Source organism: Vidua chalybeata, chromosome 8, assembly GCF_026979565.1.
Source record: "Vidua chalybeata isolate OUT-0048 chromosome 8, bVidCha1 merged haplotype, whole genome shotgun sequence".
Lineage (NCBI taxonomy): Eukaryota > Metazoa > Chordata > Aves > Passeriformes > Viduidae > Vidua > Vidua chalybeata.
Genome location: NC_071537.1, coordinates 22731247 through 22752504, shown reverse-complemented (window position 1 = coordinate 22752504; position 21258 = coordinate 22731247). Strand labels below are relative to the sequence as shown.

At 38.0% G+C, this 21258-nt stretch overlaps 1 protein-coding gene across 10 annotated transcripts in view; it reads left to right on the top strand.

Moving 5' to 3' along the window:
- KCNMA1 (potassium calcium-activated channel subfamily M alpha 1) overlaps window positions 1-21258 on the top strand; it is a 421854-nt gene that overhangs the window by 359342 nt on the left and 41254 nt on the right. For all 10 annotated transcript variants that reach the window (XM_053948612.1, XM_053948610.1, XM_053948611.1 and 7 more), the window contains 3 exons: window positions 11419-11542; window positions 14422-14646; window positions 17830-18022. In XM_053948612.1, coding sequence (XP_053804587.1) covers window positions 11419-11542; window positions 14422-14646; window positions 17830-18022 — 542 coding nt within the window. The remainder of the gene's footprint in view (window positions 1-11418; window positions 11543-14421; window positions 14647-17829; window positions 18023-21258) is intronic.

The window sequence follows — 21258 nt, the reverse complement described above, 5'->3', positions numbered from 1 at the left end:
GGACTGGAATTTTCTTTGGACAGATACAGAAGCATCCATATTTGTTTATTGTTTCTGCAATATAGGGCATATTCAAGGACATACTTCCACAAATCGTCTTCATCTCTGTTTGGACTACAGAACCAAAAGTGAGATTGATTCACAGCGGGAAAATGCACCCAGCTGTGGCTTTTTTTTTTTTTTCCCTATTGACCATCTATTTCTGTAGAATGTGTCATTAAAAGTTCTCTGCCTTCCTGTTAGCTCAGCCTTGCCCATATGACACTGATTTACATGCTTGTTTACAGTTTATGAGGAAGAATAAAATGAGCATACTGGCAAACTTCTCATTTTTATAGTGCCAGTTGTCATGCTAACATAGTTTTCAATTTACTTACCTTTGGACAGTCCTCTTATCTAGTGCTAATTGTTTTAACTGCTTAAAATTTAAACATGGAGATTTCCCCCCCTCACCTTCTCCCAGATTCTAATTTTGGGGAAGTAGAAGTAAAAAGAAAGAGAAGGGGAGAGAGAGAGAGAGAAGGAGCTGAACACACTGTCCCTGTTTGCTATGTAAAGTATGCCTCATTTCTTTGATCTTGAGTAATAATAATTCTGGGGAGTTATACTGTTTTCATATGCTTCAAAGCTGTGTCAAAGTTTTGCTGCTTAAGGGTACTTCTTTATTCTATTGGCTCTTGGGTACTGAGATGACAGGTCCTCTGTACTAGGTGCAGGCTTTTTCAAGTCATAGCCTTCAGCAAAACATCAAATTACCAAATACAGGGTAACATACTTCTACACAAATGCCTTTCCTGTAGATATATTATACCATATATATTAAATACTTTAGTGTTACACGGTACATTTTATGTGCAATAGAAAGTGATGGTTTGAGGTAGCCTTAGGGGTACTTTTTTCCACAAGCAGAAAAAGCTAGTGTATACCGTATCAAGTATGGTTTTTACAGGACTTTCTGCCCGAAGGCCTTTGTAAATAAGTAATGATCAACAGATTGGCTGTGGGTTTTTGAAAAGCATGCCTGTGTCAGTTTGCATGATGGGGGAAGATTTTCAAAGTACAGCCTGCTTTCATTGCCTGCTGAAGAGGGACTGAGGGAGAGTAGTCGTCCTGAGCCTGAGCTGTCTGCTCAGTAGCACATCAGAATTGCTAAACACAGGTTGAGCAGTGAGTGGAGGACTTGCCAGGCTTCCAAATCCAGACATTGTTTTCTTCCTCTTCTCTGTTGCTGCTAAATTTATTCTCCAGCCCAGTGTTCGCACCCTCAGCTTCTCCCCAGACCCAACCATCTCTTCATTTTACTCTTTATCTACACTGACTTAACTTTGGTCCAAGGTGCTAGAAAAGACAAAGTGGATTGAATCAGAAGAGAGCTCTGTTAAGATTTGTTTGTAATGGTCAAACTCTTTTCTTCTCTCTGGAACAAAGGTGGACTGTATAATCTGCTATTTCGTAGCCTTGTAAATTACAGAAAGTGACAGGCACTTGCTTTCCTGCCCAGAAATCTTTAGTGCATGTCAGCTAGAAGTACCCAAGAGGTAAATCAGCTAAAGCACTGTCATGTCTGTAGCTGATATTTATCTTTAGAAGTTTTTTTGTAAATTTGCTTTAAGAACTCCTTTTTCAAGTCAGTTTTGCCCCTGTCCCACCTGCCCACAAATAGCTGGCTACTTTGCAAACTTTTTCTCAGCTGTGGTTCTAGATCCAGAGGATCTAGAAGGAGCCTGGAAGACAAGAAGTCTGGAGTATGAAAACAACAAATATGTGAAAAATTCATTAATAAATTGAAATCCGAATTGTGACTTTTCAATCATTCTGAGCAGCCCTACAGTTAAGATAATGTTGAAAATGCTGCATAGGTTTTAGATTCCCACAGTGATAGAGGGTATTACACTATGAGACAAAACTTTATGACTTCTTGTATTGCTGGATTAGAACAGAGGATGGAAATGGTATCACAGGGATTCCTTGGGACCTTATGATAAGTGGTCTGACCTGCTCAGAGAGTGGGAATTTTTCAGATTTACTAACACATAACTAGAAATCTGCATTACCAAATATGATCTGGATAGATAGATTGGAGGTGTCTTTTTAATGAAACCTTTTTGATGACTCTAAGTTACAATAAATTACTAACTGATATAAATAGATGATTGACATACAAATGCTCTTTGTGTGCATCACAGATGGTCTAGACTCACATTTAGGAAGTCACTGTTCTGACTGAATGCTGCATCACATCAAATGGCATGAGCATAATCACACTGATGCAATACTAGAAGAGTCTAATAAATCAGAAACAAATCTTTCAAATTCCAACAATACCTACAAATGCAAATTAACCAGAAAAATATTCAGCATTGCCATGACTGTTTTTACCTGTTTTACATCAGCAAAAGTCTGTCCCATTAAATGCACGAGAGCATGGATAATTTTTTTTTAAATAACTGAAACTCCAACAGGAAAAAATACACTCCTTCAGTTAAGATGTGAACACAATGACATCCTATTACAGCAAAAAGTAAAATTTAAATAGGAAATGGAAGGAAAAGGAGGGAAGGCTGTGACTGGGAGAGTAATCACACATCAGGTATCCTTCATGAGGTGGAGGAGAAAAGTAGAACCGATCAATGCCTCTGGTCTCATGCACCAATATCAGTCCTTGTTCATCATCTCACTTGCAGGTTCTGATGCGTGTTATTGATGAGCAGCCACGTTAACTATGAGGAGGCTATGTTGCCTGAATATCAAATAGCAAAGCTAGTTTTTAAAAAAAATGTGTCATTTTGGATTCAGAATGACCAGTAAACATGTGAAAAGCCCTGGATATGAATCAAAAAAGCCACTTAAATGATTGTTGCTGAGCCTCAAGTCTATACTTATTGCTTTGGTAGCTGCTACTGCATGAGTGGAATACACTGACTTGAAGGAAATGTCAGCCCAGCCGAGTCAAACTACCTCTTAATGCAAGAACAAATAGCATATGACAGGGCCCAAGGGGCCTGAAGAGCAAACAAATAGTTTGTCCCTGTCCACTCTGGATGTAGTGGTGTAGTTGACATAGGCCTCTAGACAAGTAGCATACTCAGCAAAGGGTCATTATCATTAGTGTCCCTGATCACATAAGAATCAGAGGCATCAGAGGACATTGGGTTTTCAGTGTGTTGCCAAGGAGAATTTTATAAGCCTGAGGATTTTTTTTTGATTGAGGATCTAAAATAATTCCCAACCAAACAATAAAACTTGCTCAGAAACTGTCAAGACCCAGCTAAATGACACAGAGAAAAAGTGAGCTCTTTGGCATATGTTTCCAGAAGCCTAATGAGATTATTTATCTGAAGTTGAGGAGGAAACCTCCTGTCTTTTTTCCTGAGTTGTATATAATATTTTAAGTATATGAACAATGGCTGTGCACATTTATCTCCTCATCCACCCACTAAGCCACATACACTTAAATATACATACACATTTCTGCTAGTGGCACTCAGCATGAATATGCATTACCTCTTTCATTGTAGTGCTGCCCTTCCATGGAATGAAACTGTGAACTTTCTCATAGAAACAAAAAAAAAAAAAAGTGATGGCAGATCTAGGGAAGCATTTGTCAAGCCAAAACTGCTAAAATAAGTTGACTGATCATTTCCCATGACTCCCTTAAACCAGACATGAAGGTAAGGTTTAAAAAAGTGAAAGCCCACTGATTAATCATAATAATGGTGTTTATTTATGTCCCTTAGCCTTGGAAGTTTCCATTTTGTACTCTTAAATTTATATCCAGACTTTATGCAGTGCTAATATGCAATGACAACCAAGCTGCAACCCAGCAGGTATATAATAGCAGAATTCACTTACAGATTCTGTCTTACATGTTCACTACAACCAACATGAACAACAGGAGTAATTCAGTGATTACCATGTTGTCTTACACCAGTTTTTTAACAATATTATAGAATTAAAGTATTTAAATGATAGGTGGTAGTATCTGTTAGCCTCCTGACTCTCACTGCCATTGGTAGACCAGGGACTGGTAACTTTGGTTTCCTGATTAATTTGTCTCCTTTCCATTTCTTTGTTGAAGGACTGGCTTCTTGATCTGAAGTATGGTACCCAGGTTTCAAAAAGACTATAATGGCTTGATGCTTGCTGATGCCAGACACCCTCTAGAGCTTCTCTCTCACTGCCCTCCACAGCTGGACAGGGGGGAGAAAATACAACAAATGGTTCGTGGGTTGAGATAATCGCAGAGATAACTCACAAAACAGACTCGCATTAGAGGAATTAATTGAATTTATTGCTAACAAAATCAGAGCAGGATAATAACAAGTATAAACAGTCCTTAAAACGTCTTCCCCCCACTTCTTCCTCCTTCACAGCTCCACCTCCTCCCCCAAGAGGTGCAGGGAGATGAGGAGTGGGGTTTATTTGTTGTTTCGCCCACTGCTCAGGGAGAGGAGTCCTTCCCTGGCTTCAGTGTGGGGTCCATCCCATGGGAGAGTTCTCTGTGCACTTCTCCAATGTGAGTCCATTCCACAGGCAGCAGTTCTTTGCAAACTGCTGCAGTCTGGGTCACTCTTCCCCTGAGTGTAGTCCTTCAAGGACAGGCTGCTCCAGCATGGCTCCTTCACAGGGTCACAAGTCCTACCAGGAAACCTGCTCCAGCATGGGCTCCTCTCCATGGCTCTGCAGGTCCCTGCCAGGTGGCTGCTCCAGCACAGGCCTCCAGTGGGGTCCCAGCCTCCTCTCAGGCATCCACCTTTTCCAGTGTGGGTCTCTTGCATGGGCTGCAGGGGGATCTCTGCATTCCCATGGACCTCCTTGGGCTGCAGGGGGACATGCTGCTTCACCATGATCTGCACCAAGAGCTGCAGGGGAACCTCAGCTCAGGTGCCTGGAGCATCTCCTGCCTCTCCTTCTCTGCTGACCATGGTGTCTGCAGAGCTGTTCCTCTCAGATGTTCTCACCCTGCTCTTCTCTGGCTGCAATTACATTTGCACAATAACTTCTTTTTCCTTGTTCTTAAATATGTTATAACAGAGGTGTTACCATCGTTTCTTATTGGCCCAGCCTTGGCCAGCAGCAGATGCATCCTGGAGCCAACTGACACCAGATCCTCTGGACATGAAGGAAACTTCTGGCAGTTTTTCACAGAAGCCACCCCTGTAGTACCCAGGCTACCAAAACCTGGCCACGCAAACCCAATACAGTAGTTGTGTTATAAGCCATGGCAATAAGAAGAGCATCAGATTTTTTTGTGACGTTACTTGAAATCTTGCACAAGTCTTTTTGGGATGAGAGAGCAGGACAGAAAAGGAGAATTTTCCTGCAGAAGAAAAATATCATTTTTATAAAGTTTAGGGTAAGAGAAGATGCACTCAGGTCAAAGCTCCTTAGCTGGGTTTAAAGCAAAAAAATGTATTCTTATAAACATTGACTGGCAACAGTCGTAGCTTTAATCATAATGTCACACACTTCATTTAAGTGACAAAAACACTCCTATATTTATTTTATTATGCCACTTAACTGTGGGTTTATTTTTTACAAATGCAAAATTATCTTTTCAGGTACATTCTCCTACCCCTCAAAGATTACTCGTTCTGCAGCTTTAGCAGATCTAAATGGGAAATCTTAAAAGCAAAAGACACATTGACTGTGTGCTTTGTCTCCCCTCATTTAATTGCTTATGGAAAAGTCTGGAAGTTGACTATTTTTTTAGTTTTTTATGTGAGAAGCTTCATATTTCAGAAGCATATTTTGATCATGTCCTTGGGTATCAAGATATTTTAAAAAGCAAGATTTTTACAGTAAACAGGTTTATATCATTGTTCTTAGTAGTCTTAATAAATTAATGGGAAATCTTCAGTAAGGTTTCTGAGAATAGTAAAACCGGCAACATCTGGGCATAGCAAGAGGGAAGAAAGGACAATTAACCCTGTAATTCAGCCAATAAATTGGACAAGGCATTAGGTACCAACCGCTGTATTAGATATAGTCTTCTTCCTAGATTTAGGGAAAAAGACAGTATGAAATTGTAATAATATTAGGATAGCTTCTGAATATGACATTGAAAGCATTTAACAGTAAAATGCAGGTTTTCTTTCTCTTGTCACACTGGGTTTTCTTCTCTAAAGCCTGGTGCATCTGGGCACTGAATCCTTATAAATCTCGTTTCTGATTAACCTGTGAAAGGAAAGATCAGTGAGAGAATGTCATTAGTGTAGCACACAGAGGCAACAAATTCTCATTACAACTTAATGCCATCCACACAGACTGCAGGGTCACAGGGAATGGCTAATGGTAGCCGACAAATGTTGGGTGTATTAGTCACAAAACATTTGCTGAATTCCATCAGAATGTCGTGACAACCTTCATAGCTAGTCCCAGTGAGCTGCTAGAGTCAGTGGAGTTTTCCTGTGACAAGCCGTCACTCTATCTTGGTTGAGCTTTATAGCACCAGTCAAAGCAGTCAGAGAAGATTGAAGTGACAGAGGCCCACTGAGTAAATAGTGAAACATGCAGCACATCATGAAATATTCAGCCAGGGTGTAAAAGCTCTAAATGCTTTTTCAATTATTAGCACCTGCACTGGCTGCACACATCTAACACTAACAGCATGTTAATTGCCACAATTTGTTAGGGTAGTTGTAGGAGAAATTTTGAAGGCATGAAACGTTCTTTAGCGTGTCTTCAATTTCTCTCTTACCTTCAGCAAACCCACTCCTTCCTCCTAAACTTAAGCATCTGTGTGCATACACTTGCTAAGACATACCCACAAGCCCCTAAGTCAGGTAGAAAAACTCAAAATTCCTGAACCACAGGCAGGATTTCTCTAAAGACCCTGAATCTTGTGCAGGAGACTGCTGAATATCTTTTTGTGCACAAAATCCAGATGTGTCTACCTGAGAAAGGCACAATTGCAAACTCTAACAGACACAGGTTAAAGAGGAGTAGTGTTTTCATCAGGTATGTCTTGTATTGACTTTATATGAGGATAATTTTATCTTTGCACATCTTACTAATGTGTAAAGACTAAGAGATTACAATTTATTTTCATACAAGCCCAGGGTCCTCCTTGCTGGTCACACAGTATTCTTGTTCCCAGTGCTCAGCACACAGAGTAGTTCCACTGCAGATCAGGGAGGGTATGTTGCTCTGGTTCTCAATTGCATGTGTATAATGGTATAAGACAAGGGTGACATAATACAAGGGTATGTTTAACAATAGTCATTTAATGAGGAAGCCCTTTAGTCCTGAATGGTCTTTTCAGTTCTGTCCATCCCCAGTGAGTACCTAAAAGTTTCCGACTCAAAAACTCAGATTTTGCGGTGGTTGTAAATGTGTGCTAGGGATGCAGTACTCTTTAAAATGTAATGTTGACTTCCTTGCAGTAGGTTTGCTGTAAGTGGGATTTATGGTTTTGCTTTAGGCTGTTGTCTTCCAGGCAGGCTTTTTGGGTTTGCAGCTGTAGCTTGGCATTTAGCATCGTTTTCAAGTGTAATTGCACATGAGTGGCATTATAGGCTCTTCAAAACCTTGAAAAGATGGCATTTTGCTCTTCATTTTAAGTCATGCGTATGTAATATCTGCCATAAGAACCAGAGAAGCTATTTTTAAACTGGGGATATGGATGAGGGAAATTTAACTTTTGTTCCTTTCCTTCCATCCAGGCTATACATGTCTTTTTCTAGCCAGAAGGACCAAATGCTTTGGTCATTGCAAGTCATAAAAACCAACATCCCAATTAAAACAAGTACTAGGGGTTTAATTGACAGAAAGTGCTTTTCTTCCTATGATTTGAATTCTTGAATCAGAGGGCTTTGCAGCCCTGGAGAACATAATGACTGCAATGTGAATATAAGCATTCTGCAGTAACCTGCCAATGTGACTCAAGCACAGTTTGACAAGGCCATCTTCAAGGATGAGGAGGCAGAGAGGCTCTAGAAACATTCAGTCCATGATTTGGTTGTAAGGGCAACAACTGTAATGCTTTGTGTAATATAATTTTTAATGGGAAGAAGGTGCCCAAATGCCTTAGGCAGATTTGACAGCTTTGGCTTCTCTGTGTGTCTATATTAATTAATTTTTAGTATTTGCAAAACAGGTTTGGATCAGATTAATGAGGGTGTATATGTCAAAAGTAGTAATACTATTTTATAACTGTTCTGATCAATTCAGTTTTTAAATATGTAAGTCAATGTATCTTCTGATACACTCAGTAACATCTGAGGACAAAGTTGGACCTAAGTAGCAAAGAGTTTCCAAGGTCCAGAGACAGCTTCAGGGATCACTTTACTGAGAATGAAAGAACATTGATTAAAGAGAAATTAAAATAATATCTTAGCCCAAAAGATTTAAATTTAATAAACACACTTACATGAATAACCCCACATATTGTGAAACAGAATGTGGCTAGTCATATCACAGAGTCCTTCTCAGGCAATAATCCATTATCATGGAGTAAAAGTAGTAAAATAATATCTCTTAGCATGCTTTCATGTTGTGTGTCCAATCCTGTTTGCCTCCTTTAAGGTTCCCACTTGCTATACTCCAAGCAATAAAGCAGAGTCTTAACAGTTTATGATACTGCAAATAAATGCATGTATTGATTAAAAAAAAAAAACCACAAAAATCAAAAGGGTTTTTTTTTTTTTAATCACAATTTGTTACCTAAAACTTCAACAGGGAGTTATATCTGATGATTCACATGCTTTATTCTTCCCTCAAACCAACTTATGTTTAAGCCTAAAATATTCTAATAAACCTTTGGAAGAAGCTACTTTGGATGTTCCCTGTTAGGATGCAAAGCCCAAAAGAACTGTGCTAGGCTTTAAGCACTCACACTCTAAAAATTGCCTCAAACCTCAAGGGAGTTGACCGTAATTGGTTGTCAGATATCTGATACCACCTGCTTTTTTTATAATGTTCCTTTCAATTTGTATAATTTCTGTGAATCATTTTTGTGTCTGGGATTAGAGTATTGCTAAACAGTTACTTGTGCTAAAGCTTCAGATCATCTATTTAATTTTAATCTCAGAGCAGAAAGGAAACACTAATTACAAAACTAGAATATGGCATTGTTTAAAAACTGATTTATTATAGGTCCTCTGATGAAAGATAGGGGGAAAATAAAATTCCATCTTATATGTGCTTGATTTCTGAAAGAAAAAGAAAGTGATTTGACTGGTGAACTTTGCTTTTGAAAAATGAACTTTTCAGTGCTCCTCCAGAAAAATTCGCAAAGAAATGTTCTGTTGAAGTACTGAGGGAAAAAACCCTAAACCTGAAACAACAGAAAGAAAAACATTCCTCAGTGGAAACTCCTGAAGATTCCTAATCTCTTGGCAAACTTTCTTATTTTGAAACATATACCTAACACATTCCATTACTAAAAATAGCTGGGACAGAGCACCACTAAACGTAGTCTGAAGATTAGTACAACCTTCAAATTGAAGTGTGTTCATGGCTGCAGATCTTATTGTACCACCTACAACTCTGAGCAGATGGGGAATGCCCAATGAGTGGCATCTCAGCTCTCAGCCAAAACTACCATGACTGCATCTTGCTCGTGGATGGAAGAGAATGCAGAGTCTATATATTTCTCTAGAAATTAAAAAAAAAAGCCAAAAAAACAATAACCAAGCCCCAACAACAAACCCCTTTGATACACTGTTTCCATCTCTGCTTCCTATGAAAGAAGGAACACACTTATGCAAGGCCTGTCATTATTCAGCTTGGAGTAGGATCAAAGACTCCAGGTAGTCCACTAGGGCTTCCCTGCTGCCAGTGGGTTACAGTGAAATCACTGAACTTTATCTCTATTGAGAGAATTTAAAAACTTCGAAAGCATAATGTTTCTTTTTTCCAGATGAGTCTGACTTATGTATTTTCCATGTAGGGCATTGATTGTCTTAAAGCATCAGAAGATTCTGGTTTAAATAGAACATTGTGTTTATCATTTCTCAACTTTTTTTGACCCACTTTCTTTGGAGTTGACCCTCGTTGAGTGAAATGCATGAAAATTTTCCTCAATGGATCTATAATCAGTGGATATGAAATCACACTAATCGATCACCCTGACTGAATTTGAGATTATACTTTTCATAGGAACACAAGTGTTGGTTGCATGGTAACTTAGCGTACCATGTTCAAGATAAATTAACCTATATCACACACTATGTTCACAGTCTGCTTTAGTAGTCCATGCAGAAGAGGGGATCTTGCCACAGCCTGCTGGTTCAAATGCTTTAAAAGCAGGAAACTTTCCTGGTTTAAGAGCTCAGACAATAGGGGCATTTCTTTAACGGGCTTCAAAGGGCAAACTGCTTTAAAATTTGGTTACCTGTCTCAGAGCACTTATCATGTTCTTACATTGCAAATACTTTCTTCTTTGAAATGTTACAATTCTATATCAAGATATTTCAAGCATTCATGACAAAAACCTGAGGTAAAGACTGTAGCTTTCCAGACAAAGCATTAGTAAATCATGCTAAATATAAGATTTTAGGGTCACTTTACCCTGTACCTTGTGAATATGATTCTGCTAATACTATTGCATAATGTAGTCACTTCACCAGCGTGTGAGAGTGTTGGAGTCACTTAGTACTTAGTTTAGTGTTTGATTTTAGCATATAAATTAAAGAATTCTGTGTCTGTGCTTAGATGTAGCTATATAGCTGGAGAGCAAGTTCATAAAAATATCTTTTATTTGCTTCTCCTTTGAGAAGCCTTGTGCTTTAAAATGTTGCAGCAGAAACACTTAGAAGGTTATCACAGGTAGAGTTGTCAGAGAAAATGGACATTGTTGTTTGGTATTAAAATCATGTATTCCAGATGTGGGCATTTGTTAGTCAGTCTGCTCTAAAATGACATACTGTTGAATCTTTAAAAGGCTTCAGTTTGGGAAAGCAAAATATGATTGGGCAAATTGCTAAAATATTTAAAGTGCAGCCTGTTAAAGCTTTTACTGTGAAGAGCATCATGTCAGAAGTTGTATGTGGTAAAAGCAAGTAATTGGCTTTCCATACTTATGCCAGTCAGTCAGCATGGGGCTCTGTTCCTATCCCTTATACTTCATTGCAGATGCCTATAGAAAGTTTGATATTTATTTCAGAAGGGTGGGATTGGAAAGAAAAAAACTTGTACGGATGTGATTGTGTCAGAAAACCCTATTTAAAATTAAATGGTTATTGGCATAGAAGAAGATAGAAAGTCATTGAAACTGCACCCAACATTTAAAAATTAATTTTTTTTTTTGGTTGGCAGCTTTTGTTTAAAAATGTCCTTATTAAAAACATGTTAAAGTGCAAATACATTTCATTTTTTTTACTTTTGTCCCTCTTTGTACACAGCTCTTGGGATATCTTTCCATCCATAATTCATAGTATTTTCCATTTATTCTGTCCTCAACTTGTTTTTCCCCAGGCATGACCCCTTGTTAATTCCTGGCAACGAGCAGATTGATAATATGGATGCCAACGTGAAAAAATACGACTCTACAGGGATGTTTCATTGGTGTCCAGCCAAAGACATTGAAAAGGTTATTTTGGTAGGTATTGATGATAAGTCGTGTTTGAAAAGAGGTTATTTAAACCATAGAACTGATGTCTAATGGATAAATAAGTTAGTCTCCACTGTCACAAAATCCAGTGTGTTGAAATCAGGAGCAAGAGTGATGACAGTGAAGCTAGGATTTTGGTTAAAGCATTTTGATTACATAAATCTTTATACCCACTGCAACAATAAAAATTCATCCAGTGTAGGGAATTTCTTTTTCATAAACTGAAATTTACATATTTGGTTTAAATCTTTATAGAGAATTAAGATTAGAAATACTTGAATGCTTACATACCCCACTTTTCTCTTTACAAAAGGCAGTAATGATTCTAACACAGACAAGTGTTGTTTTGACTTACCTCTTATTTATTGATGTTTTATTAATTATTGTTAATTGATTTTTTATTAATTTTTCTCTCTTAGACGTTCTCTCTCAATTCCCAATATTTCAAGATGCCCAAATAGGCCAGAGCAAGTAATGCTCCTACTCTGACTCTAGCATGTTGCAGTGAGCCCTGTCTATGTTTGTTTCATTTCTTTAACTGGGAGAGCCATCAAACTGACTCAAGTGATTAAAAATAATTAGGAGGCCTATCACAGTCTATTTTGAAAGTTTATGCCACTTGTGTTCATGTACTTATACCTAAGAGTAGCAAGTAACTAACCCCAGATCTCACACGCAAAACTGATTATATTTGAAATGAACTCCCTGGTGGATCTTCACTTTGTCGCACTTCATAAAGCTTTTCCCGAGCCTGCTCTCTTAGATTTTCCTGCACTGTGGCATGGTGTAGCCAGCGATGGTGACAGCCTCACTTATTCTAGCAATCGGGCGTTAAAAGCTTGTCTCCAGTTCTCCTCAGGGGTTTCTGTAATAACTCTGACATTGCCTGGAATTGCAATATCAGTATTTAAATAGTCAAGCAAGTAAATTCCAAATTTTTGAGATGGAGCTTTGAGATGGAGTTTGCCTGAACAGCTTTAAATAGTATAATTTTTTGTAATCAGCAAGCAAGAAGGGGTAGCCCTGCTGTACAGCACTTTGTAATAGAGATAAAAATCCTCCTTTGTGGTACAAACACATTTTAGCTGACAAACTACGTGTTGCCCTACTTTGAAAAGTGTTCCCCCACAAATGGTGCTGGGGAGTGACTCAAATCATCAGCTCTAGGTTATGCCATGTTAGTTTTTTCCACTACCAGCCTGTGTGAATCTGCAAGTCTGCTCAGGTTCTTTCTGCTTCACGCATCATCACCAATAAAGACACTGCCAGCAAAATGCTTCCCTACACCTTTTCAAACTCACAGTCCACAATTTATGTCTACATTCATATCTATGGAAATTTAATGCTGTCCTTAGAGACCGCACAAGTACAAATTAGTGCATAATTTGAAGATTATGAGATTTCCCAGGTTGTCTTCTAATTGATACTTGATGATGTCCCAGTCAGAAAAGAATTCATTTTTCTGCCCAAGGTCTCTTTTGGCTCTGTGACATTCCAGCAGTATCAGGTAGTAAGAAGAGATTTTTGCCATACATGGCTGCATGCAGATTTATGGAGTGACATTTTTTACTTACCTGCTTTCAAGACTTGGTCTCTGTCTGAGTATTCCAGATACATGGGCAGAGGCATGGGACAACTTAGATGCTTCACTTGAGGATTCGCTCCTGTCTTCTACTGTTTGAAGGGCCAAGACAACTCTCTTGGTCAAGCTGTATGAAAATCAACATAATTGCCCTGGAGAAATTGAAAGCTCATGCATTTTTAACTGATGAGAAAACTTCTCATCAGAGTTCTGATTCTTCTGACATAATGAGCATATCTGCTGCCTATTCCAGTTGCACACCACCACACTTCTGTAATTTAGAAAAATGACATATACTGTGGAGAGGTGAGAGGAAAATTTTGCAGATCAGCACTGGTTTAGTTTTGTTCATTGGCAAAATTACTGTGTAATGGTAGAGAGTGTACAATTTCTTGGCAATATGGTATCAGTGGTTGTCCAGCTACTTGACAGAGCACTACAATGCCAAGACTGGCTCCAGATATTAAGGTCATTTTTCCATGTGGCTTTATTTAATCGTCTTGGTGTTTGAGTTACCTGCTCAACTGAACTAAACAATGATTAAATTAGTGAAAACAAATATTCTTTCACTGAGACAAGAAGATAATTCTGGACACTGTTTAAATATTCTCCATGAGACCTTTTCCTCAGTAAGTCCAGTTGGCCTGAAAATTTAGTATTAGTCACAAACTTGCACTTTTATTTTGTCACTGAGAGAAGCTCTGTGGCATATTGTGGGCATTCACTGTAAAGAAGAGCAGTATAGGGCATTCATGGATTGCTTCTCAGGAAAACAGCAGCTTGTCCTTAAATAAGAGCTTTCACTCTAAGAGGTTATGGTCCTCCACTCATAAGATCTGAGTAATATCACAAAGCCATACTAGGAACACTGGACACTCAACATCTTCCTTTTCAAATTGGTGTTGAAAAAACCCATCTTGTGATTTGTCAACTAGGTCATGATTTTGCATCTCCTTTCTGTAATCCTTAGCTAAACCCACAGTACTTTGTAACCAGAATCACAATCCACATGTATAGAAACTTGCACAGGACCAGAATTTGGCCCAATATGTCTTCCCAAATGCCAAAGGATTTGCAAACAAGAACAATTTTTTTTTTTCTGTTGAGCACATTTAATGAAATATAAATAAGGGTAAAATGAATAGCTGTTATCAAACTGCTTCTTTGTGCATGAACAATATTGACAGTTGTATTTTTCCTGGTTTTAAACTCAATATATGATTTAAGATTCCCTTTGTTTCATTTTTCCCTTGTCTTTTTGTTTTGTTTTGTTTGTTTTTTTTAGACTCGAAGTGAAGCAGCGATGACAGTTTTAAGTGGGCATGTAGTCGTTTGCATATTTGGGGATGTTAAATCTGCTTTGATTGGATTAAGAAATTTAGTGATGCCATTACGAGCCAGCAACTTTCACTACCATGAACTCAAGCACATTGTGTTTGTGGGTTCACTTGAATACCTGAGAAGGGAATGGGAGACACTGCATAACTTCCCCAAGGTTTCAATCTTGCCTGTAAGTTCAAAAGCCATATTATTGATACTTTGTTATTTAGGACACCAGCTGGACAGATTCGTATTGACTTTGATCTTAGGCTTTTTTACTTTTGTCTACTTATAGGCCTGAGGACTTAGATTTTCCCTTTGCTGTGTCTATGAAAACAGAGCCCTGTGAGACCTTATTAGAAGATATTTGCTGCAGTGTTTGGTTCCTCATCATCCTCATTGGATGAATTTCAGCTGCTATCAGATGTATTAGCTGTGTTATGTATTGAACATTCACTGTAGTGCCCTACATGGAGCTGGTTCTGATGTTGTGATTTCCCTGACAGAATGACAGTACTTCTTTATGATATTATTTATGGTTTTATACCCACAAAGCCTTTGAAGAAATTATTGTTACTCTGTCTACGTAATATTTATATGTACTCATAAAGACTTCTTGTGGCCTGGCCTGCTTTATAAGGAACGCTGCCCTGGCATCTCAGTTCAGAGTCTTGTATGAAAGTGTAGCAAAACCCTGACCTTTTTTAAATCAATGAAAAGCTCCTATTGATCTTGGTAGGCACAGCCACTAAAACTGCAAAGGCCTTTTTCTCCTATATATGATTATGTATCTCCTATACATCAAAACGTAGAAATCAAGAGCTCCAGGACTAACACATTAAGTCCTCCAAGCTGGTGATCTTAGATGACCATAGCTATAAATGACACATGGGAGCCCATGGTATGAGTGAAAGAAACTGCTCAGCATGTTATATAGTAAAGTTAGTTTAGATGGTTTTTAAGGATGAAAAATTATAAGTTTACTAGTTCTTAGTAATTTCATTTCAGCGGTTAAAAATAAATAAATCAATGATGGATGTAATCTTAACTGAATAATTGGGAAAATAGCTATAGAATTAAAGGACTGTCTTTGCCTTTTGATTAATTCAGACTGTAGGTCTTTGTTACTGTAAATGCAGTTTTAGTGTTAGCCCTTGGCATTTTTCTGTAACCTGATCCAACAGATGGTGTCACAAGATTCTCTGCTGTCACAAAAATGGTGTCAATATCAGATTTGGTCAGTTAATATCCTCCTCTTTCTGCCAATTCCTTTTAATTCCAGTCACCGTGGAGGCTAAAGACTAGAGAATCAGAATTAAATTGATAGTACTGTTGAACTATCAAGCAGAATAGAATCCTGCCACTGTTTCCAGTATGTAATGTTTATCCATTATTAGAATGTGTTTTTGCAAAATTTTGATTCTGAATTCTGAAGATGCATAAAAGAAATATACACCAGCTTTACTTTCCCCAGTTTACACCAAAATTCAGAATATCTTTAGATTAATTTTGACTTGAACAGCTTAAATAGTTAGTTGATGCAGCTTTAAAATAAAGAATTTTATAAAGAAATTGTATCTGACATAGTAATCAAGTGTGCTGAAAACCACACAGACTTCATTCCTGCTGCTTTCATTTTTTCCCAGCCTATCTCATTCAAAATGGTGATAAAAAGTTAAAATAGCAGCAATTTTCTGTTCTAATTATACTAATTTAAAACTGTACTTAAGTGTCTGAGATTATACTTGTAGGAACCTGTTGAAGGGAGGCCACCTTCATAATTCTCTGTGCTTTGGTTCACGAGGTAAAGCTTGCTGCTAATATCTGATGGAGATGTGGTTACAGCTGAATATGAAAACATTTGTTCTGGTTAAAAAAAAAGTGGAATTTAAAGTCTATGTAAAAGATGCCTTTAAGCTGCTGAGTAAACTCTTAAAAAGTAGGCAAATGCCAATTTTAAATATCCTCAGGCAGCCTTAATTCTGTCCCTTTGCATAAAATCATTAGGAGTGAGCCTTTAATTAATTACATGGTTGCATATTATTTTTCCCCACAGGAACCCTGCTTCACTTGGTGCACAGTACAGGCACAAAGGGCAGGATTAAGGTGGCTGGAATAATCATATTCTAACTTTGGAGCAGTTTATAATGAAATCATATCTGTTTGATACATACTGTTTTTCACAACGTTTCATGCCTCAAATTATTGAAAATTAAATGGAATAATTAAGCTGGCAAACGCTGAATAAGAACTGAGCTCTTCCTTCACTGTGTGCATTTTAAATTCACTTTTACATTGAGTACTCTCAGTGGAGTTCAGGAGATATCATGAATCACCATGAATGCTCAGGAGATGGAAGACTGGGGTCTTGACTTGATTTTATGAAAGTCATTGCATGACACTGGGACAGTTATGTCTCCTCTTCATCGGGGTCTTTGGGTACCAAGCCATGTGAGGCAGCAGAGTAGAATCTAGTTTCCATTAAAAAAAAAAAAAGGAGTGTATTTCTGGACCTCAAAACCTCTGTGACGTAGACTTAATATTCTGTAACTACAGCTGTGGACTGTTGAATGTGAAAGGCAAGTGTAATTTTAAACAAAAAATATCATGTTAAGTGTTATATCTCAGCTTTGTTAACTATGAAAAAAATCCACAGGCTACCACAGCGTTTAGTTTTAATGATTCCTGATGTTTTAATGGTTTAGTTTTAATGGTTCTCTGATTGAGGATTGTGGAACAGGGAATGTTTCACAAGCTGTGCCCATTAGGATAAAGTCCTGTTTCTGTTTCAAAGGGTTTAATCACACAGCTTTGAAGCTCAGTGTGTTTTCCTTCTAGAAGCACCAAAAGTGTGCTTTGAAAAGGATTAACCTTTTCTGTGTATTGCTTTAAGTAGAAAAAAAATAGCTTTGTCCTGATTGCATTTCAAATGTGCAGGACACGTAATGCTTTCCTGTTTAAATTGCTGTTCTTTTGCCCAAGACCATTGCGACTTGATAGTAGATAAATAGACATTTAAACCACCCCCCTTGTTATATTCAGAGAGCCAGAGGTTGCCACATGATAGCAGCTTAAATCAAGACAATTTCAAGTCAGCGATGAGATGTAGAATGCTGGCATTATTCCTGTTTCTTGTTTGTTAGTAATAGCTTGACTGAGTATTGAGACTGAACCTAAAATGCTGCCATCAGCACCAACTACCCTTTAGATTAGCACACATCTCCTATTCCCTGGCACATAGTTAGACCAGCTTAATGTCAGAGCATAAAAAAGATACTTGTTAAATAATTTCCCAAAGCTCCTTCTCAATCTTTAATTTGTTTTTCTTTTTTCCCTCTTCTGCACCCCCCCTTTTTTTCTCCCTGTGCCGAAGGGTACGCCATTAAGTCGGGCTGATTTAAGGGCTGTCAACATCAACCTCTGCGACATGTGCGTTATCCTGTCAGCCAATCAGAATAATATTGATGATGCTTCGCTGCAGGACAAGGAATGCATCTTGGCGTCACTCAACATCAAATCTATGCAGTTTGATGACAGCATTGGGGTCTTGCAGGCTAATTCCCAAGGTAAGGACTGCCCTATAATACTTCTCTGCAGTGCCTACAGGGGACAGGACCTGGCAGGAAGAATATCCCTCACTCAGTAATTCAAAGAGCCCTACATCAGCTTGCTTGACAGTTAAACCTGCTGATTGGTATGATGGCTTTTAAAGGGACAGTCACGTAGTTTCTCTGCTACATCACACAGCACATCTTTCAGAGGAAAAATGAATGAACATGAAACTGGCATTTTTTCTCATTTTAAAATTTTCCTAGATAATGTATAAAATCGTCGTTTTTTCACTGTGGCTTCCTTTACACGGTAAATTGCTGTTATGTAACCAGTGATAACTTGCAATTATTCTTTGGAATACCTGAATTCTATCTAACAAAATTTCTTTTTATGTAAAACACATTGAAACTGCAGAGAAAATACAAATTTTAATAACACAAGCCAAAAAGTAAAATAAAAAGAACAAAAACTTTTAATTTTCTTTATAGCTTTGGCGCCTCCTTGGTCAAGAAGCCACAGAGAATTAACTCAAAGCTGATTTCTTCCCATGGTTTGACACGTACTCATGCCATTTAAGAACGTTGAACAAAATCTTTCAATCTTTCCTGAGTGTAGGGGACTGATTCATAGGTTGCCAAAGGCTATTTTACACCATCTGTGCCTGTGCAAAGCAGCTGCAAAGCAGTCATAAGCACGCTGGCAAAGACCATCAGTGTAAAAACAATCATCTTCCCATCCCTGAAGGGTCTTGCAGTTTATGCAGCTGAAGTCCTACCTTTGATAAACCCATTAACTGCAGCAGTAAATATTCCCTCTAGATCTAGTTCTGCTTTAAATGTAGGTGGAAAGGATTGTGCTTTGGTCTGCAGTTTCCCCGTGAGCCTGATCTAGAGATAGTTTTCCCTCAAGGACTGTGAGAACTGAGATTAAATTCAGATTTTCCCCCTTACACTCTAATCAGGAAATAGGAATTATATGCCAAAAATCAGAGGTTGCAGTGTAATTTCTTGAATATAGAAACTTGAACATAGAAAATTCTTTCTTAGAATCAGCAGTAAAATAGTGGAATTTAATACTGGAATTAAATTGTACCAGGAAGCTCAAAGTTTGAACTTTTCAAAGTCAGATTGGACAGTTTTCTGGAAAAGAAGTAGATTTAGAGAAGAAGAGGAAGAAACTGATTGTTTTCAATCCCATGAGTGTTGAAAGCTTCAAATCTGTGGTCTGGAAGTAACACAACACCAAATATTTTAGAGTTCTTTCCTCACAAATTTGTGAGGCCAACTTGCTCACACTCTGATAGCTTGTAGTCATGATTAGGAAACTCATTGCAGAAGTGGAATAGAGGTTCCTTGTTTTGCTGCTTTAGCCCTGGGATCTGAAATTCTCTACATCAAAACTAAATCTGCACTTCCACTACCCGGCTAATGGCTATTCTTTGATGAATCTCTCTCAGTCTCCTATACACACATAATTAAAATAATCAAGAATCTCTTCTTGAGCACAAAGTCTCAGAGAATTTTCTGTCTTTGCTCAGAAGTTAGAGACATTTCCAGCACTTGGCTGTTGTATTTTACCTCTGGGAGTACACAGAGTCAGACCATCCCTCAGTGAGGATAGAGAAACCTGTCAATATCCAGTCTTGTGCACCACGTGAACACCTGTCATTTTTTACTCTCCATACTTGGAGGTATTTAATAACTGACTGCATAAAGCTCAAAGAAGCTGATCTGACCTCATAGTTGACCCTGCTTATAGCAGGAAATAAGACCAGAGACCCTCCAGTCTTTCCAGACTGAATTGTTCTGTGAGACTCTAATACCCAGGTCACTGCTACAGCAATAGCCCCTGTAGGTCAGGAAGTGTACACTGGCCATAGTCCAAATCCCTTTAGCCCTTTTAAATGTTGCTGATGCAGAGAAGCAGAGGAACAATAGGTGACATATTCTTAGAAATTTTTGACATTTCTTCAGGTAAATACCGGACTGCATGTTAAAAATAAAAGGTGACTCTTTCCATAGCATGATTTCTGGGGAATCAGGGCATAACATAAGGCAGGTAACCAGCAGCCTATTTTAATTGGGAGCACTGAATCAGGAAGGGTTCTTGCAAGCCCAGTTGCTTCCAAAAATTATTATCTTCACAGTAAATTCTCTGTTTATGAAATCCACAACTCCTGAATTGGTTCTGTTCCTTTCAATACCGTAAATTTTCATGAAAGACCTTGAATAAAATGATTAGACTGTCAGAAGCAGTTAGATCAGTAGATAGCACAAACTTTACTGAAAATTATATGCAATGTGACATTTTTGTCTGTGAAATGCAGCTTTAACATACGGTGGACACAACTATCATGACAATTACATAAAGTAGGTGATTCAACTTTTGCTGGTCAACAAGCAGTGTATTTGAACAAACTCACAGATTCTTACTGGCAATTAAGTACCTTTATTTATAGAGCAAGTTGTCATTTTACATTTGTGTATTGCTTGACAAACTTAACACATTGGCTGGTACAAACTTGCAGTATTGCCAGTCTGAGTTCTTCTAGATCTTAATGCATGATTTTGAATTAAGGCATCCCCATCAACCTCATCCTTGGATCTTCTGTGTTATTCTTTTACGTTACTTCTGTTACTGATCATCAGAAACAGTGACATTAGAAAATATGGAGGTGTGGCAGAAGGTCAGTTGACCTGTGACAGGGTGTTGAAAAGAGAAGAAATAAAATATGTGAGCAGTCTAAGAAACGTATGGGCTGAGCTGCAGGATTTTTGGTGAGGGATTTAGCAGTATGACCTTATTCTTGCTATTCTGAGCAAATAAATAGCATTCTATATGTATAGTTATGTAGTCACTAAGCAGTGCAATCTCATATAAAAACCTGATATATAATTCATGTTTACATTTCTGAAAAAAAATACAGTCATTTAATTGATAAGTTATTGAATATACAAGGATCTTTCTAGTTTGTATCTGTGATTGTTTCATTTCAGCTTTAGGCAAAAGATGATACCAGTACAAGAAGGGTGCCATAAAACCAGGATGCTCATTTATTTATCCATCAGATAAGCTATAATCATTGGCAAGTGTTGAAGTACAGGGCTATATCTATAACTCCTTTACTTTAAGTTGGTAGCAGGAAAAGAATCCACACATTTTGGGATTTCATTGCCTTTTTCCTAGAGCTTCATCCTCCTCACCTGCTTTAACACCAAAGTCACTCTCAGTCCTAGGCATATAAAGATCC